At 42.1% G+C, this 20,250-nt stretch overlaps 1 protein-coding gene across 1 annotated transcript; it reads right to left on the reverse strand.

Annotated features, from left to right (window-relative positions):
• Positions 1-13,044: 13,044 nt before the first annotated feature.
• ostm1 (osteoclastogenesis associated transmembrane protein 1) lies at positions 13,045-20,010 on the reverse strand. Its single transcript, XM_080790635.1, has 6 exons — positions 19,542-20,010; positions 17,237-17,357; positions 16,636-16,751; positions 15,901-16,011; positions 15,323-15,488; positions 13,045-14,279 (listed from the first exon to the last, which is right to left on the reverse strand). The coding sequence occupies exons 1-6, from the start codon at positions 19,932-19,934 to the stop codon at positions 14,224-14,226; spliced, it is 963 nt and encodes a 320-aa protein (XP_080646761.1). The 5' UTR covers positions 19,935-20,010; the 3' UTR covers positions 13,045-14,223.
• Between the last annotated feature and the right edge of the window lie 240 nt (positions 20,011-20,250).

Here is a 20,250-nt window from a genome sequence, read left to right on the forward strand (position 1 = left end):
GGTATCTTAAATAGAAGAAAATAAAAAGCGAGGGGAGGGGGGAGTTCAGTGGCCTTGTTTGTTAGAGTGTCTGCCCTGAGACTGGGAGGTCGGGGGTTCGATCCCTGACCAAGTCATATCAAAGACTGACACTCAGCATCAAGGGTTGGATTGGGTTTAAGTCCCTGCGACATACTAGCGTCATGTCCAGGGGGTGTACTTGTACATCAAGCTGCCTCACGCTACAGGCCCCATGGGCCTCATGGCTTGGCAAGGCTACTTACTTACTCTCCTCTCTACTCTGCCTCTGCTTGGATCAAATCTGGTTTCACTTTGGGGCCACAGGGTTCTTGAAACGGCATCATCTTCACATACACATACATACACATACTACGAGCATCTTACCACATGCTCATGCATCACCAGTCAAGCATAGACCTTCATTGTGGAAAGAAACCCATAAAGATCCAGTCAATGTTCCTCAATCTGTGTACATGTGTAGTGCATGCACACGCATGCACATGCACATGTACATGCACACCCTAGTGTGCACTGAGATGAAACCGTGTGGTTAAGAATGTGGGGGAAATAAAACAATTAAACCTCTGTTAAGGGAGTGCAGGGCTGGCAGGCATCTCACATCAGGTGCAACGGGGACCCAAACAATGGAGCACTCTGGACTGGTGAACGGAACGACGGATCAATGTCATATGTATCGTTTATCATGAACAGGGCCAAACGTTTCACTTGACAGACATTCTGGACACATTAAGCATTCAAAGTGGGCGAGAGTCATGAGAAGGTCAGCTTGATACGTTCCACCTCAAATTACATCTTTGTAATCCAAATAGAGTACTCCTTTTACTTCATTTCAGATACGGTAATTATTTTTTGTTTATGGTAATTTCCCATGGTCAGAAACAGATTGGCCTGGGCCGTGGCTCAGTGGTCCAGGCACCGTGGCCGGTAGTCCAAGTCTGGCAGTGTGCCGTGGGTTCAACTCCCGATCCCGACGGCCCTCACCGCATGTCACCCCCCCCCTCCCCATCTCTCTCCCCATTTCCTGTCAGCCTACTGTCTGTCCCTCTATAAAGAATAAAGGCGAAAGGCACAAAAAAACATTACAAAAAAAGAAACAGATCTGGGCCCTGCCTATACTGGGCATGCAATCGATACCATTGTATTCCACTGTATTTGTATGAGTCAGTCTGTTGAAATGCTAAAGGCAGAATGAATCACACATTCTCTGCATTTTGGGTCTGTTATTCTAGGCAAATCAGGATACAGATATCTCTCACAGGACAAAGGAGTAGCCTATTATTTCTGCATCTGAAACGGTCTCTAAAAGTTTAAATATGTAGATCATTGACTACCACACTGTACCCTTTAACTGCTGATTGTTCAATATACTGTCTGTGGTTCACACTATCACTCTGAAACTGAGGAATACCGGTACATTTTCTGGCATCTTATGAAAGCTGCAGTCCTTGGAACATTAACTATTCATGCACTTGTAGTCCCCTGGAGGGACGGGATTGGGAATCCCGCCAGTTTACCAGAAGGAACGTCCCAGGGAAACAGATCCAGATCTAAGAGCTCAGGGTGGAGTACACAACCTTGCTGTTTCCCTTCAACTTATAACTGCTCTGTTATTACAAAAACATTACTTCTGATTTATATTTCACGTTTTGAGAATTTATTGGATAACTATTATTCAGAGCAATTACGTTTTTGTTTTTTTTACCATATTAGCATTTCTAGGGGATATTGGCAATATATATTGCCACATTTTTTGATACTATTTTCTGTATATGAGTTGAGTTAATTCAGCCCTCTTTTACCTTCCTTGTACAATACAATGGCGTCTTGTAAATACTCCAGCCTCAGATCACTCCATGGACGAAAACTACACAACGAATATTCATTTTAAGTGAACCCGAATACACTACAGGTAACAGATATAGAAGAACGTTTATTGTTCTTAGATAGAACATTTTACTCTAGTTTAACAATACACACATGCAGAGCCTGAAATAGCAAATAGGCCACAGGTTGATTTGTTCCAATCAGCGTCTTTTCCTCTGTGTTCACATACAGTATAGAAAAGGCAGAGATGCCTGTGGCATAGGATTTATTCAAATAAATTCTTGTTTGTGTAGATCATTTATACCCTCCCAATGTACACACACATTATTGCAGATAATTCCTAACTCATACCAACTTTTGACCTCATACTGCCCTGATTTTAAACTCAACCTTTATTCAGCTTAAACAGCTCCACCCACATCAATTTCCTCCCTGCCACGCACGCACGCACACACACACACACACACACACACACACACACACACACACACACACACACACACACACACACACACACACACACACACACCAGGCAAATCTAGGCGCACACTTCTAGGACTCACACTCAACTAGGAGTCCCTTCAGGACTTCCCTGCCTCAACCCATCACCCCATCTGTCACCCTGCATTAGCCTTCTTTACACCGCAATAGCAGCCATAAGCAATCTGGGGAGTCTCCCCCATGGAAACCTGTGGCTGTAGTCCCAGTGCAGGATCTTGAACCTGGTCTGGAGAATTTGATCCAATCAGGAGAGAGAACTTGCACAGGATACAGATTAAACAAGTGAAATTTGAAGAAATTTGCAGACAGAATTGGAAGTGGAAGCTGATGAAGGGGTACTCTTTACTGATTGGCTGAACATTTTCAACCCACCTGAAAATGTATTTTCAGTTTATTTAAGAGCTGGTAGAGAAGGGGAGACCTCTGTCACTGAACAAACACTATAACAATGATTACTTGATCAGACTATATAGTGCTGTAACCGTTATACTGTTTTAACCAAAAAGTATCAGTTATTTGAAACATTTGAACAGGACAAATCCTCAACGGGGGTCCCCATGGCACAACATATTTTCAAATGGAGGTCCATGCACAGCCAAATACATATAATTTGGGGGTCAAATTAAATGAAAAGGATTGGGCTACCATAAATCGGACGAGGCAACTGAGCGAGTCACACGGAGCCTATACCTTAACTCCCTCATTCTTTAGTGACAGAGGGGCTTTTTATGTCCTGTTTTAGTCCTGAGTAAATTATGGAAGCGAGAGACTTGGATACAGTTATTCTATGGCTGTGGCTGCCCCTGAGGTTGTGGGTTGTCTGGACGGCCTCCACAGAGACAAACCAGATGTCTACTTGGGGGCCGGCTGTGTAGACCTGTGTGTGTGTGTGTGTGTGTGTGTGTGTGTGTGTGTGTGTGTGTGTGTGTGTGTGTGTGTGTGTGTGTGCGTGTGTGTGTGTGTGTGTGTGTGTGTGTGTGTGTGTGTGTGTGTGTGTGTGTGTGTGTGTGTGTGTGTGCGCGCGTGCGTGCATGCGCGTGTGTGTGCTTGTGTGTTTGTGTGTGTGAGAGAGACAGAGAGAGACAGAGAGAGAGATACTTGATCACATCTGGGTCAAGTATTATTGGCAGTCATACAATTCTTAGCACTAGAGTAGGCTACCAGAGGTGTTTCCTGGATTTCTACATTGGACAATGCATATGGAGCGCTAGAAGTTCAGACGATCAAAGTGAAAGATAAAATGTGCTTACACTAGGTGTCTGTGACTTTATTCCCTGAGACTATACCCTTATTCCCTACCAAAAGAAAATATCTAGAAACATTTTTTATCTTTTGATCACATCCTTTCTGTTTGAAGACCTTCATTTGGTCAGCTATTTTCATTGCATTGGGTCCCGGGTGGGGAGACATCAAATGTCTCTTTTGGGTCTCGAGCCAAAAGTTTGGGAACCACTAGCTGCCCGCCTGCCCTACACCATCCAGATCTCCTGTAGCATATACAGTATGAATGCCTGGCCATGTGAATTGACACATTTAACCTCTCCACTACTATAATAAAGGTTCAAGCATGGCCATAGTCTATGGGGCCGTGCAGTTGTTGCAAGCGTGTTTCTGTTAAACCCCCATGAGTGAATCTATTTTCCGAGGCACCTCTGACACTCATCTGGACAACAACAATGTCCCCTTTCTCTACTCTGCCTCACGCTTGGCTGGACTCTGTGAATACAGCCCAGGGTATGATAATCTAAACCCCTGAACCCCCACTCAGTCAGCCAACACATACTGCGAAAATTGCACACGCACGCACACACGCGCTCGCACACACGCACGCGCACACACACACACACACACACACACACACACACACACACACACACACACACACACACGTAACGGTCACACATGTTGGAGTTCACAAAAACTATACAGGTAAGTGTTGCTTGTACAATAGAGGAATACAGTATGCACACACGTGCATGTGATCAAGAAAACACAATCACAATCACATGATTATAATTACACACACACACCTGGGTGAGGAGCAGACGCAACAGACCAAACAAATTAAAATCACCCATTCAATCAACAACAAAGTTACAACATTGCCCCCATGTGGAGATAAGGAGATAAGGAGCAGAGGTTAGGAAACTACCAACTTCATGCATTCAATTAAACAATGAATAACATTGGTGGAGCGCAACACCTATAACATATCAGCTGCAACACCTATACCATATCAGCTACTTACCCGCACGACTTAACCATCCATCCATCTTCAACCGCTTGTCCGTAGTCGGGTCATGGGGGCAACAGCTCCACCAGAGAGCACGACTTGCCACACCCAAACCGTGCTACTCCTTCGCTGAGTTGACGGTGCCCGGTATCGAACCTATTGTGACCAAGAGGCAATATATATATATTATATTTATGGACTGAGCTATCACAGTCAAATGTGCAAAGGAGTCAGCCTACTGTATATAAATTATCTTGACTGAACCTGCTGCCATAGGTTGACATAGAGGGCATAGACCAGGACACTATAGCTGAAAATAACAGCTGTAGTTGCTCAAATTTGATGGAAACAATAGTGAGATTGTAATTGTAACCAATGAAAAGATGACAGGGTGGTCCTTCATTTGGCGCAGTGACAAGACAGGAGGCATAGGTTTGTTCGCTGCCGTTCTCACTGCTGTTTTATTGAATTTAAGATGTCACACCAAACAAACAAAAAGTGGCATACTGTGTTTTACATCTGAGTATGAAATGAAAGTTATTTTCGCTAGCCTGGCATGACAAGACTAATATCACTACGTAGATATTAGTATGGGCCCTGATTTCGTGCCCCAATCCAATCACAACCGAGCGGGGGCAGACCAAATCTGACAAGAGAAAATCTACGGTATTGTTTTCACTGGCTTGTCTGGTTTCCAGACTATATATTTTATTATTATTGTATTATTGTATTATATATGTTATTTTTGGTGAGACCGTGAGTGACCTCGGTTGTAGAATGAAGCATGAATTGGGCTTAAGACATCAGCGCTTGTGTTAGTTACACACGTAGGCTAACATCAGCCCGAGGAGAAGTGGTAAATTAGGAGAGTAGCGTAACAACAAGGTGTTTGAACATGCCTCTTCAAATGAAGGGTAATGAGGCCTGACAAAAGAAACATGCTTATTTCTCTGCGAAGTCGAGCTAGCGACAGCAGGTCGTTAAAGTACACGTAGGCTACGACTTCCGCGTTAGCATTTGCATGGAATGTGGGTCATGTGATACACTTACTGCACTTACTGTGATACACTTACTGAACGCCGAAGATCATGATTAATACTTCCTCACAATGTATTGCATCCGCAATGTGTTGTGTGTGCATGCATGTGTCTGTAACCATGCCATACACTGCAGTACTTCTAAATAAGGAAAGTGTGTGAACAGTAGCCGTGTTGTCGGTGGAATGCCTCGCCTCGGTCGTGTTTGGGCAGGCGTGACATTGCTGCCCAGCAACAACACATGGCATCAACTGAACCAGAACATCAGGGTCAATTCACTTTCAATTCATGCAATTCAAAATAAAACCTATTATTTCCATGTGGAAAGAGATCAAATCTTTTTTAATTCTTAAGAAAAAAAACCCACTTCCTGACTTCATTAAACAGGAAGGGGGTTGACCCCAGCCTGTTGAACATGCATCTCTGTCTCCATCTATCATGCCTCCATTTTGCCTTTTACATTCATTTTGAGGAGACAGGAACAACTAATGCCATTACTAATGATGTGTGAACAGACAGATGGGTCTTAAGTTTGAGTCAACACACTCTGAATAACATTAACCTGTCCCTCATCCAGCACGGTATGTCTGCACTTACCCATTCACTCCTGTACACATATACACAACTGTTGATTTATTTAATGGCAATTATTGTTATCTCTGCCAGCAGATCATGTTTTCACTGGTGTGTGTGTGTGTGTGTGTGTGTGTGTGTGTGTGTTCATACTGGTGCACAGCTCCAACATTGTCATCACATACAGAGAAAAAGATGGAGAGAGGTAGGGCCCCTTTTAGTTGAAGGACTCCAAAGAGAATGATAATATAGTTTTGGGTGAAAATGGTCAAAGTCACAATCAAGATGACAAAATACATAAAAGAACATACATGAAAGGATAGCTGAAATATACATCACAATAAAATACAGTAGGCCTACAGTACCATAGTTCAGTAGTGTACATACATTGATATTCTGAAAGGTCAATTTGTTTTCAAATAGAACACATACAATTAAAGAGTAATTTACAGTATGCTGAGTGGAGGAGATGAGTGAAAGTTAATTTAGGAAGAAAATCAGTGTCTGGATTTATGTAGCTGTGTGTGTGTGTGTGTGTGTGTGTGTGTGTGTGTGTGTGTGTGTGTGTGTGTGCGTGTGTGTGTGTGTGTGTGTGTGTGTGGGGTGGGTGTCTTGTGTGCCTATGTTGTGTGGCATGTGGGTCGGCCTACTTTTGATGTGTTTGCCTTGTCCTGTCAGTGCGTGCACATACTTCAATCTCTTTTGTTACAGGTGACAATTTAATTGCTGGCCTCGCCCTGTCCAAGATTTCTTACTCCCTGATACCCTGGTGGCAAATTCTGGCAAATTCTGACAGGTCTGTCTGTGGATCATCTCCTCAGTATCGGCGCTGGCGGCTAGTCCCAGCAGTACTACCCCCCGCCCAGGCCTTTGATTGGCCATGCATGATCCAACACATTCCTCTATGTTTGTGTCCAAACAGACATGAGGCAGAGGGGGAGTTATGGTGTTGACAGTTTGACTGATCTCTGTTTCTTCTCTGTCTCTGTAATGTTATTCCCTTCGGTCTGATGAATGCAGGAAATCGCAACAATAAAATCCATTGGTGTCAGAAGACCCACCATGACTACAGCGGTAGCTCAAAGTGCTTAACTCTGTGCTGATATAAATATAATCATATTCATGTGCATTTAGACGGTCTATGTACACATGTTGAGTGTAAAGGATGGATGAGGCTTTACCTCTTTGTCCATGTCACAAAGAGACCTCCTTAAACGGGGGTCCCCCCCCCTTAATTTATCTCAGTATTTGGCCATAAAACACATACACACACACGCATGCACTCACACACACACTCTCGCACGCACAGACAGACAGACAGACAGACAGACTCACTGATTGATTGATTGATTGACAACCCGACATGGACAAACATAATGCCTCTGGGTTCCAGCCATAGGATTAAATGTTTAAATACACATAATGTAGTGAAAAAGTGCTTCTCAAAGTCAGGTCTGGGGACCCCCAGGGGTCCTAGAGGGGATACCAGGGGGTCCCCAGCTAAAAAACATTTAATACAGTAGCCTATAGAGCATAAAAATGAGTTCAACTACTTTAACTTATACAGTATTTTGGCTATTAAAAAAACAACAGATCTACGGCTCGTAGATCTTCTATTTTTGAACAGAATTTAGAAAAATTACAAACTTTTATTTCAATTATTACTATTACATTAATCTTCTCTTATGGGGTCCCTTGTACTTTTACTTGTACTTGCAACATTCCCTGTGTTTCTTCACTAGTCTGATCCAGAAGAACACAGTTTGCCGGCCACTGCTACAGAGCTCAGCTGACAATGAGGTTATATCTTCCCTTCTTCTCTGGAATCCTGCCTCAAAGCAGACCAGAGGTATAAAACTGTCGTTCGACCACCAGTGGTCCTTGAGGCGGTTCCAGGTGGTCCCCAAGTAAATTATGGAAAGTTGTTAACCAGATGGTCCCTTTTTATTTTTTTAACTCTTCGTTTCATTTTACGCTCTCAAGACTCAAGAGTTACATTATTGTTAAACATCATTACTTAATTTACAAGAAAGAGTAGAAGAATTGTTGAAATTGAGAACAAGACATTAGTTTTGGGTCTGAGTCTAAATCTCATCAAATGGTGATCCATGGCTCAAATGCTGAATATAATGAGCCTTGATATGAAAAAGGTTGAAAACCATTTAGGAAAGAGGCTCACAGCTCATACACGTTAGATAGGACAGTGCTGCCATCTACTGGCAGAGTTCAAGCCTTCAAACATGTGCACAAGCATTAATTTGTGTGCAGTTCAAAGCATTGTGATTGTATGCAAGCTGTTTGCAAATTGTAGCATACTAAACGGAATAATGTGTGTGTGTGTGTGTGTGTGTGTGTGTGTGTGTGGGGGGCTGCGGGCTGGACGTGTCTAACTGTGTTCTGTAGAATTACTAGAATCATAGCCAGGCAAACCGTCATATTCAGATGTTGACTATAGGTGGCGCTAATGTTTCATAATATGAATTATACTCAGTTACCTCAAACTGATTTGTGGCAGTGGACATATTTCAAAGATTATGGAAATCACATAACATAACACGCACATGAATAGCAAACGCGCGCACGCACACGCGCGCGCACGCACACGCACGCACGCACACACACACACACACACACACACACACACACACACACACACACACACACACACACACACACACACACACACAGTATCACAAAGGGCAATACAACATGTCTCTTCAAGCTGATGGAAAGATGGGCCCTCCCTGGCTGCCCACATAATACAAACACAAACATGGGTCAGATGTTCCTGCCCTAAAGAGTGCCCCCCACCAACCTGGCCCTTGGCAGCCCTCGCATCCGATCTCACCCCCTGGGGCACATACTGGCCTGAAGTGGCCTCCTTACTGCTGAGCCAAAAAGGGATACAAGTCATCCAGGGAAGGTTTCTGACATATGATCCAGCATCTGTGATGTCATTAACAGCTGACTTGTCATAAGACCTTTGTGAAAGAGGGGAGGAGAGGGGTTGGGTAGAGGGGGAACGAGGAGAGGGCCTTATGTTCAACAGACCCTTAGTTGGAATGCTGCAAGATTAAACTCAATGACTGCCATCAGAAAGTGATTCTATAATCTATCATAATACCATAATCTAGGCCTGGGGATTGACAGACTTTGACCGTTCTCACAGGTGTATAATAAACCCCATTCATCCTTCCACTGTGTATTCCCTATGTGTGAGTGAGTGTGCATGTGTGGGCACAGAAGTGGTCCTAAACTTGGAGTGTTAGTCCTAGAAGTGTGTGTGTGTGTGTGTGTGTGTGTGTGTGTGTGTGTGTGTGTGTGTGTGTGTGCGCGTGCGAGAGTGCGTGAGTGTGCATGTTCAGGCACATTGCCTTCTAATTCCTACCCCATGGGCATATGTTTACTTCTTGTTCAACAAAGCATTATATTCATTGCTCAGGGGTTGAGAGGCAGATTATCTGAGCCTAACCTTTAGCCAGTTAACTAACTGACAGCTCAAGGGGCAGGGGTTGCATAACACCTTAAGCGCTAACTAACAGTTTCTTAATATTGGAATAAAAAGGACATATTCACAGGCTGGAGACATGGGACACCCAGGATATACCAAGCACATGGTGTGGGGACGGGGAGGGGGTGGAGATGGTAGAGAATATCAGCCTGGAAGGCATTCACCTCCGTCTCTGTGCAAAGTTTTGCAAGAATTTGGTTTAAAAGGGAAAAAGGAAGGTCAGGTTGAGAAATGACAGGTCTCCACTCTTCTGTGAGGCATGGAATGTAGTGCCCTTGCATCAAGGCTACACGTCATTGACTGAAGCATCTACTGCCAATGGGCACACATTTTCCTTTCAACATAGTCAATGCATTACCTCTTCAGTATTCACATGCAGAAGTGTAACCTTTAGATCAGGGACAAGTAGAGTGACAAAAGAGCAAATCTCTAGGTATTAACATTTAAACAAAATGATGGTTCTAAGAATGTATGTTGTCAATGTCAAATTGAAAGCCAAATTATAAATCCCACACAATGGGCTTTAAAGGTTCACAGGGGTCAACTTACAACTTCACGCATTACGAAAGCAGAGAGCTCAAGAAAAGTGAACAAATAATCCTTATTTGTACCCCATTCTTTGTAAGCATTGTTGGGCCACTTTCTTAGGTGTATTTCATCGCCCCTGGACATATCTATATTTCTGGGAAGTACACACCATGCAGCAGTTGTGCCGGCACATTGGCTGATAAAGACTAAACGAGTTCTTAGGCATGCCAGACAGCATTTACAGTCATGGTATATGAGAGAATCAATAATGATGTTAATGGAGTCATAGAAAAACCAGACATCTGTAAATAACAACTTGAAAGTAATTATCTTTAGACAAGTTATTAAAGCAAATCTGTTCAACTGCTGCTGCCACATGGGAAATGACTGCATGAGTCCAGGGACTGTCAGATGGGAAACTGTGCTTTTGCAACTATCTTATTCCATCATCATTAATATTGTGAATTCCGCAGATGAGAGGTCATGAAATGGATGCAGGATGTCTGTTCATCCCTATCCTATGACAGCCTATTGGTTGCTTACCTGCCAGGTAAGTGACCCTCTTCCCCAACCTGGCTTCCAAGCTGTGGAATGACCTATCTGACTCAGTCAGCACTATAGACTCACCCAATTTCTGCTAGTCTGAAAACTCTCCTCTTCCGTTTCTACCTTGCATAGCGAATATGGGGCAGTGAAAACCTAAACCCAACACTTATATGTCAAATCACACATTTCCGTTGACTGGTGATACAAACATAATTATTGACTAAAGTAATTCACTTTGGAGATTACAGAGATTGTTTTGTGACAGAAATCAGAAAGATGGAGAAAGGTAGACAATGAATATATGAAAGAGGCAGGCAGACATACAATATTATTAGGGCATGCCTGCTGGTGCTACTTTGCATGGTACCGAGTGCAACTTTTTACTATTCTAGTTACTTTGTGCTTGTGTAAAACTTAATTGTTTCCTCTTACCCTGTTGTTTGTTGCACAGCATTAATGCCACTAAATCCAATCTTGCATTTTGCAAGTCACTATGGAGAAGAGCGTCTGCTAAATGCCACTATTGAAAATTATAATCTGTTCTATAGCCTGTTATATTCTGTAACTCATAGAAATTTGTTTTATATACAGCCTGGAGTCAGAGATACTGAGTTGATACTGGGTTTTTTTAAATATATGGTGCATTTATTTTATTTTACAAAATCATACGGTAACGGTATGCATGTAGGATCTGCTTAATATGAAGATTTTGGTCATACATACAAGTATAGACATGACAAAAAGGATGAACATTGATGTAAGTCTGCCTATATGGAATCATATTAATTTCTTTCACAGTCATAAACTGCCACTTACTGTATAATTATCCAGTCAACTCCAAAAGCTCTTTGGAAGTGGATTACATGTGCAGATTTATGCCCGGTATTAGGCCATAGTTACTGTTGGATTGCATCATTGTTGCCCTACATGCCATATTTCAATCACAAGTTCAATCAACTGGCCCTAAACATGATTTAGAGGCAAATAAAACATTCACACTTTATGCTGCAGTCCACTTGTTAGTTGTTACATAGGCTAATACAATTCAAATGTGAATGGAATGGAGAAATCACATCATCCGTGCACGCACACACACACACACACACACACACACACACACACACACACACACACACACACACACACACACACACACACACACACACACACACACACACACACACACACACACACACACACAGCCTTCCAAACCAGATTCCAGATGTGGTATGGAAAAATGAGTAGCCTAGGGCAGGTATGGTTCTGCAGAAATGGAGCACCAGTGCACGTCACACAAAAAGCATTTGATTTAATGGTCTGAAATATTTTCGCATTTCATTATGGTAATTTCAAGTTGATATAGGCTAATGACCCAAAATGCCTCTTATAATGGGACTGATGCAGAAGCAAAGGCAATGGACATTGATGTACATAAACATCACTAAATCAATGTAGCACAAAGCACACACTGCAGAGCTGTTTACCAGGTGGAAAGTCTGGTGACACGAGGTAGTTTAGTTAGTTCTCTCAATCACGTGATGATCTCCTCTCCACTGGCCCGTGCGAACAACTCAAGTGTTTCTGTTTCCTGACTTTCAGCCCTCAAGCTACACAGCTTAACGGAATCCGAATCAAAGCTGTCATTCCCGAGCTTCGTTCGAACTCTCAACTCAGTTTGCTGTGTATGAGCGCAGCTGAAGGTCCATGCTTGAGCCGTTCTGCTGGCTGCTGTGGGGTCATATGACTCGGCGTATATCTCAGTTAATGCTATTAGAAACGCTGAAGGTCAGCAGTGGCTGCGCTCCACAAGACCAAAAAGCCAAGGGAGTTTTAACGGATGTGTTGCTGCGATTATTCGGCCAAGTATCTTTATCCCACATTAGCTTAGCTAATGACGGAGGAAAAGCCGATCCCGTTGCCAGAGCAAGAACGCAACGTGAAAACAAAAGCTATGCCTGTATGGGGAAATAAATTGCTTTTTAACCAGAATACAAAAATGGACTTCCATTATGGCAGTCATAATCTAGGTGCCACATGTCCATGGCTATATAGAAACAGGCGTTTCTCCAACAGGGAAACTTTAGGTAGGCCTATTTAACTTAAATTTGTAACAATTTATTTAATTATGTTCCAAAAAGCAAGAAAAAGCAAGTTATATTGGTTCCAAAACAGAATAGCCTATTTGACAGGCTACATAATGGATTGGATACATATTATGTAGAAGTAAAAGGAGTAAAAATATAATGGTCAAACTGCAAAAAGTCAATTAATAGCCAAATATCAGTATTTATTAATTTACAAAAAGATGGCACATTAAATGCATGATTCCTGAAATAACCATGATATTAAATTATATGAACCATATCATAAAACTAATTAGGCGCAATTGAAATATTAACCACTTCAACCCTGCTGTAGCCTACTGTACTTAGTTGACCATATCCATGATGGGACACTAAATATCTTCCTGAAAATAGCCTACAGTAGCCAATCAGCTTGCAGGTCTGCTATTTTTGGAGCCTCTTGGGACGGGAGTGCTAGGATTCAAGTGTTTAATGCTATAGTAGAAAATTCAACAAATATATCAAATTAAGCCATCTGAAATTTATATTCAAACTAACTATTTAAATAAATCCCCGGGGGAGCAATTATGAAACAACCTAAACAATTGAAACTGTTAATTCATCTCTTCACCTGTCTCCTCTTATGCACAAATGCCTGAGCATAATAAAACACTTAACAAATTAAGTTAAAATATCATAGGAAAAGCACAACAAAAATAAAATACAAAAAATATAATACTGGTTGGAAAAAAGGTAACATCAGTGTCATACTTTGGAGTGCTCTTACATTATGTTTCTTTGTTATTTATTTACTTATCTTCTTTTTCCTCTATGAAATGCACCCCGCTTCTTTTCTTACAGCACATACGTGTCCACACTAATGGACATCAAGTGCTTCCTGGCTGCAGCTCTCTGCTGAACTCACATTAGAGGCAGAAAGGCCGTTTTTCAAACCCAGAAAAGGTGTGTGCGCACACACACAAACACTCACACATGCACTCACTGACGTTAACCCTTTCAGCAAGCCATCTGAGCTAGTATTGTGGCAGCTATAATGCACCTTCATATCAAGATGTGATGTCATTCAAATAATCAAAATTTATTTTATTTTTAAATTTTTATTTCGACCAATGGGCGGTCGCTGATCTACAGCAGGGTTTTTTTTTTTAAATATCTTGTGATATGGTGTCATGTTTTCCAAAACATATTTCGGAATGCTCTTGTTGAATATTCTGTATACAGTACACATGGTCCAAATCACAGTTGCAAGGGAGTGAAATTTCTAAATGATCTTCAAGCTGAAGGCTTGAACAAAGCAACTTAAAGTTATTAAGGATACTGGGAGCGGTGACTTGTTTTCTTCCATTTTAGCCATAATACCACTTCTCAGCTGAACTTGTCCTGAATGTTCATAAGACTGGTCTTGGACTTGGCTCGTTTTGCTGCAGAAAGAGAATTACAATTAAATATGTACTAACAGACAAGTATGACATCCAGAAATGATTTACAGCAATGTTTCACATAGTATTATTGGTTAGTTTTTTAAATGTACATACCATTTACAAAGCAAACAACTCATCACTAAACACTACTAGCTTTTGTTTTAGAATAAGATTACTTCTCAGTAAATTAAAACGTAACATGGCAGACAGTCAGAGGACTGCAATAATCTCACTCAAAAAATATAAAATATGTATGACCTTCTTTCTAACACTGTAAATATGTTTTGCTCCATTGCCCTTAATGGGGTCAAGGTCAAATCTTTAATGAATGTGAACATACAAAATAGGATGGCCATGAAAAAAAAAGAAAACTAAAGATCAATGAGAACACCGTGTTAAACTACAAGACAACAAACTGTTGGAAATACATAATGTATGTGTAATGCTATATTTCAATATATAATTCCTCCTGTTATGCATTTAAAAGACCAAATGCTGGTAGAGATTAGAATGCACATAACTTTGGATACTCCATGCCACTGGATATTGGAAGCTAATAAATCCATATATAGTAGGCCTATAAATGGAAAGTTATGCTTTTGTACAAAAGTGTGTTTATAAATAATTAACTTAATTAAATAATTAACCCACTCTTTCATACCACTTATCACTTACATTACTTTATCAAACATTAGTTCTTCAGTTTCGATGTCTAAAGTGCCAAACCCATTAGTTATAGATTTAGCATCCACCTAAGCTTCACACCCATATAAAATCTCCCTGCATTTTTCTGAAACCTTAAAGAGCCCCTGTGGTCACTGACCTCTCGTGCACCACCCAAGGAATCCTTCAACCTCGATGATCCAGAGGTTTGCTAGAGGCAACCGTGCAATGCTTTCAGAGCTACCCAGGATACCCCTCTCAGCTAGACCCCCAAAATCACCCACCCTCCTCCACAAAAGACACAACACTCCTGCACCCCTCAAAACCCCTGTCAAAAAATCTCTCTATGCGACAATGGCCGAATTAAGCTGGTTACTCACGGTGTATGAGCTTGCGTTTCTTTTGTTCGGAGTGAAGGAAGCTGCTCAAGTAGAAGATGATGGGCAGAAAGAGCATGAAGCAGGACACAGCGATGACAGGAACCGTCTCCTCGCGGGGAAAGGAACAATTGAAATTCTTGCTCCACAGTCTGCGGGTCACGTTCATCTGAAACGAAGGCAAGGTGTCGAACAATGCTTCAGATGACCACAGTGAAGGGGCACACTATCAATTTAAAGAATATTTTATTAGGCGTTTTCTTTCCATAAAATCCCTTAACTAAAATGAGCTATAGAATAATTTTCTCTAGTACCTCTTATTTGGTGTATTTTCCTGTTTTCTATAGTCTTAATCAGATGAATCCTAGTGCCTCTATTCTGCGCATGTATATTCTGCGCATGTCATAATAGGCAAACATTTGGTGAAAATAGAAGATCTACAAGCTCACAAGCTTCTATTTCTGGCAAAGAGATTTGATATAGAGGGCAAAAAGGTACAGACTCCTGGGGGACCGCTGTCAAAGTATAGAGTTTAAGTGATTAAAAAGCATTTTGCGATTGCCAAGTGCACAGATACATACCGCATCCTCAATGTCGATACAAAGAGTTCCGTTCTTATCCATACGACCATACAGCTCATTCAGGTCCCTATATGTGATCTTACACTGCTTGCACAGTTCTGAGTGGTTTCCCTGTTTGACAAAAAAAAGAACAATCCTCCATATAAATACATGACCTCTCAGCAGAAATAAACTCAATATTGAACATAACTGGGGGAGGGTGGTATACGATGATATACGTATATTCAGTATTCACAAGCAACATGAAACAATGGGCAGTGCTATAGTGAGTCTGAGGAATAGATTTTTCTGTACATGTACAGTATGTACATGGGTCATTCAAGCAATTAGCACTGGCAATCTGTGTGAAAATAACAGCTTATTTACTAAGGCAGGAGCTAATTACGCCACCAGCGAATGGACCGCCTTCTTTACACATTTTTGCACATGAAGCCGAGCTTAAAAGGTGAACTTGAACGGTTGGATCTTTGCAACATGTAGCCCTCTACCAGCTCAGGAATGAAAATAAATTCTGAAATATAAATATAACCCTAAACCTAATTAAGTAACAGAACAGACCCATTTTAGAGGGACACAATGAAACTCCAACTGTCTGAAAGAAGTGGAATGTGGGCAACTGTTGCTCATATAACGCATATAGGACAAAAAAAATGCATAAACAGAGTGCATAAAAAGAGGATCGAAATAAGTTTGGAGTTTCATTTTGGACCCAGTTCTTCCACATTCACACCTTACCTGTTGAAACTTCTCAAAGCAGGTGAGAGATTGGTTGAGAGCCTCCATGAAGTACAGCGTGTCAGTGGTCAGGCCTTTGTATAGATAGTCCTGGGTTTTGTCCTTGATGACACAACCTTAAAAACATTTTTTTTTCACAGACCCATAATACTTTTTTTTAAATGGAAAATACAAAATATGTTTAGATAATATGCATTATCATAGTACTTGGATACAATCAGCAGATATAATAGAACATGTTCTGATATTGGGCAGCTGGAGATTGTTAAAGTACGGAAATTAATGGGTTTGGTGCCTGCAGTGGCCACTTTTTCCTATTGTCATTGAGTAAGACATTGAACTCTTATTCACAAGGCACTCCTTGTTGGTGATTATTGGATGTGTATGGCTCTGGCTGTCATAAGCCCAGTCTGCACCAATGATTTTCAACTTGCTACCAGCTGCAAGAAATTGATTTGACCTTTTGTAGTAGGTCGGCAAGTTGCAACGAGTTGCATTGTGAATCATCGGTGTACTGTGGACTGAGCTTTATGTGGACAATTCCCTAGTTATTCTGTGGGTAATATGGTGATTGAATGCTTGTTATTCAAGAACAGCTTACGATCACAGACTGCTATGTCCCATATGTCTTTCAGGTTACTGTACAGCAGATAGACCAGCATCAGGCGGTCACTCCGTAGAAGGCTATCCTTGCAGCTCACGTTGCCAGGCGGCGGCCCCATCTGAAGATACACAAGCACATTTAAGAAAACAGTTGGGACTGTTTATTTTCATGGCATGGCCTACTATTTGTTGATTTATACAAATATAAAAAACAATAAAGTATGTTTAGAATAAAATAATAATAATAATAATAAAGAATCGAAACTCCTCACAAAAAGTTTGGAAACTTCATTTTGGTTGATTATTTCTCCCCTTTAATAATACCAATTGGTAATTTGGTATTGAATTTTATATTGTTTTTATCGTCTTTACCACATCCGAAAATTTGCCAAAATGGCTGGGGCAAACTTTTCCGGGAATCTGGCCGACGCGGGTGGAGCTTCTTTTCCATCCACCAGCTGTCTAAAAACCTGGAAAAGACCTCTGGAGTCAGCTTCCTTTGGCCGTGCATGGAATCTTAGATGTGCCCATAACCTGTTAGGGAACTGGAACACACCACAGCTTGGCATATGGGGCGGCATCTCTCTCACAGGCAACACAGAACTCATCAGCAATCTCAAGTCAATGTAGTGAGATATCAGGATGATATTTTGGAGACAGTGGCAATCCCATATGTTCAGAATCTGGGACGCTTGCCCCCACAGAGCCCATTTTTTATAATGGGATTAATCTAGAGTTGCAATAACCTCCATTGACATCCCATTGATCCAAATGCATTTCCGATCTGCTTGTATTAAACAACGTTAAACTCACCACAAACTCACACCGTGGCGGACTGGCGGTGGATCAGCGGTAGAGTGGCTGGATGGGAACAGCAAGGTTCCAGTTAGAACCTGGGCTCCCCCAGAGTTATTAGTGTCGAGCAAGATGCTGAACCCCTAATTGCTCCCGATGTGCAGGTTACTGCCTTGCATGGTTTCCTCCATCATCGGTGTATGAACATGTGTGTGAATGTAATGCACAATCTATGTAAAGCCCAACACACACCGGGTGCGCAGCGCAACGACGCGGCACAGGCGTTGCCGCGCGGCAACGCCTGGAAAATAGAACAGTGGCGTATCGGGGCGTCAGGCGAGGCGTGAACACACGTCGGACGCCGCCGGTGTGGGATAGGTTCATTGAAAATAACGGAGGCGGCTGTTTTGACGTGCGGCGTTCGCAGACGGTGTGTGGAGGGCTTAAAGCGCCTTGGATAAAGGCACTATATAAATGCACCATTTACCAATATTGCAGCTGTAGAGAAAGCTTAAATTATCATCTTCCAAACTGTTTCATAAAAATCCACCGTAGACATGTTATGAGCTACTTTCTGTCAAGAAATTATGTGCAGGTGATTCTTTTTCTAAGTGTTAGAGTTTGTTAGCGCTTGTCAAAGTCACTGAACGGTCCTGCATACCACCTGTTTCAAATTTGCACAGAATGCAGGAGGTAGCTGCACGACCGGTTAATAAAAAAATCTAGTGTTGCAAATTGCGGCTAAGAGTGGAGAGGATGGAATGGCCTGTCGTGAGTCCAGACCTCAACCCAATTGAACACTTGTGGGTAGCCCCAATATGTTCCCTCAGCACTACGCTCATTCTGTAGGGAGAGTGCACATATGGAACACATATAGAGTGACCAACTCTTAACTCTAGCAACCATGTTGGCTGACTTGCAACAACACCTTGTTGAGGGATGGGCCGGATGCTTGGTCCTTACAAACTGTAAAAGGTGACTAATCAACGATAAAAAACAATAAATACAATACCAATTGGTAATATTAAAGGGGAGAAATAATCGACCAATCCACCTCTCCAGGGACCCTCAATGTTACTTCAGGGGTTTCTAAATCTACTGTACAGTTACAGGTCTAACTCCATGAAATCAAAACGGTTTGAGAACCACTGACTGGTGGTAGGTACGGCCTTTTCAAAAACACAAGCATCTACAATCACACAACATGCACAATCACAACAGTGTCACTCATGGACCAAAATAGATAACCGCACCATGTGAACTGAAATATGGTTCTGCTGCTCTGCATGCCATTTTGAGAACAAGTCGCATGATCCCATAGTTCACGGCACGCCACTATTACAGCAGCTAGACATGCAGGCAGCATCACATGATCTCGTGACTGAAGAGATGGGGGGGGGGGGTACTTTACTAGTCCAATCTAATTTGCACATGCAGGCAGGCTCTATTGTACACAACACACACATTCAACGGTGTCAACTTTTTTTTGTACTTAGTATTTACTATACCTCAGTTGATATATTGTGGTAGATGGCACCAAGGCTACCATAACTGGCGAAACAGTTCTGGCACACTTTGACAGGTCGCGCGGAGGGCACCATGCAATTCACATACGTGACATATTGTTGTCCAAAGAGATGCAGGAGCGCCGTGCAATAATCGCTGATCTCCAGATCTTCTGGAAATGCAGCGACCAAGTTTAAGGAGAAGGAAGATCCCGCAGGCTTGAATACGGGCGACTCGGCCACCACTGCATGGCTCGACACGGGGATTTGTTGTGTCATTTCTCCGACTAATTCTGAAGCGGTAAGGTTCGCTGTGTCGGAAGACGCGGACGCCCAGCCGTTTAGTAGGCCTACCACCAGCGCCATCAAAAACAAGTTCACGTTGCGCGGAGCCATTCTGTAAAACGGAGATGTTAACTGGGCTTCTTGCTTCTTTCACATCTAAGAGACCATTACAACTTGACTTCCTTGTTTTCTCGATGTGATCATGTGACAGTCAGCACAGATCTCGCGAGTGTTGACGCGCAGCTCTAACTTGGACTTGGGGTGATCGATCTCTCTCTCTCTCTCTCTCTCTCTCTCTCCCCAGTCGCAGCCAAGTGTGAGCATTAGCAGTGTGAATACTGAATAGCTTGTGATGAAACAAGGCATATGCATGATATGCTGCATGCATAATCTAAAAGATTGCACAGACTCAGTGACAGAGATGTAG

The sequence above is a fragment of the Protomyctophum bolini genome, assembly GCF_963924005.1.
Source record: "Protomyctophum bolini genome assembly, chromosome: 19".
In the NCBI taxonomy this organism is placed as follows: domain Eukaryota; kingdom Metazoa; phylum Chordata; class Actinopteri; order Myctophiformes; family Myctophidae; genus Protomyctophum; species Protomyctophum bolini.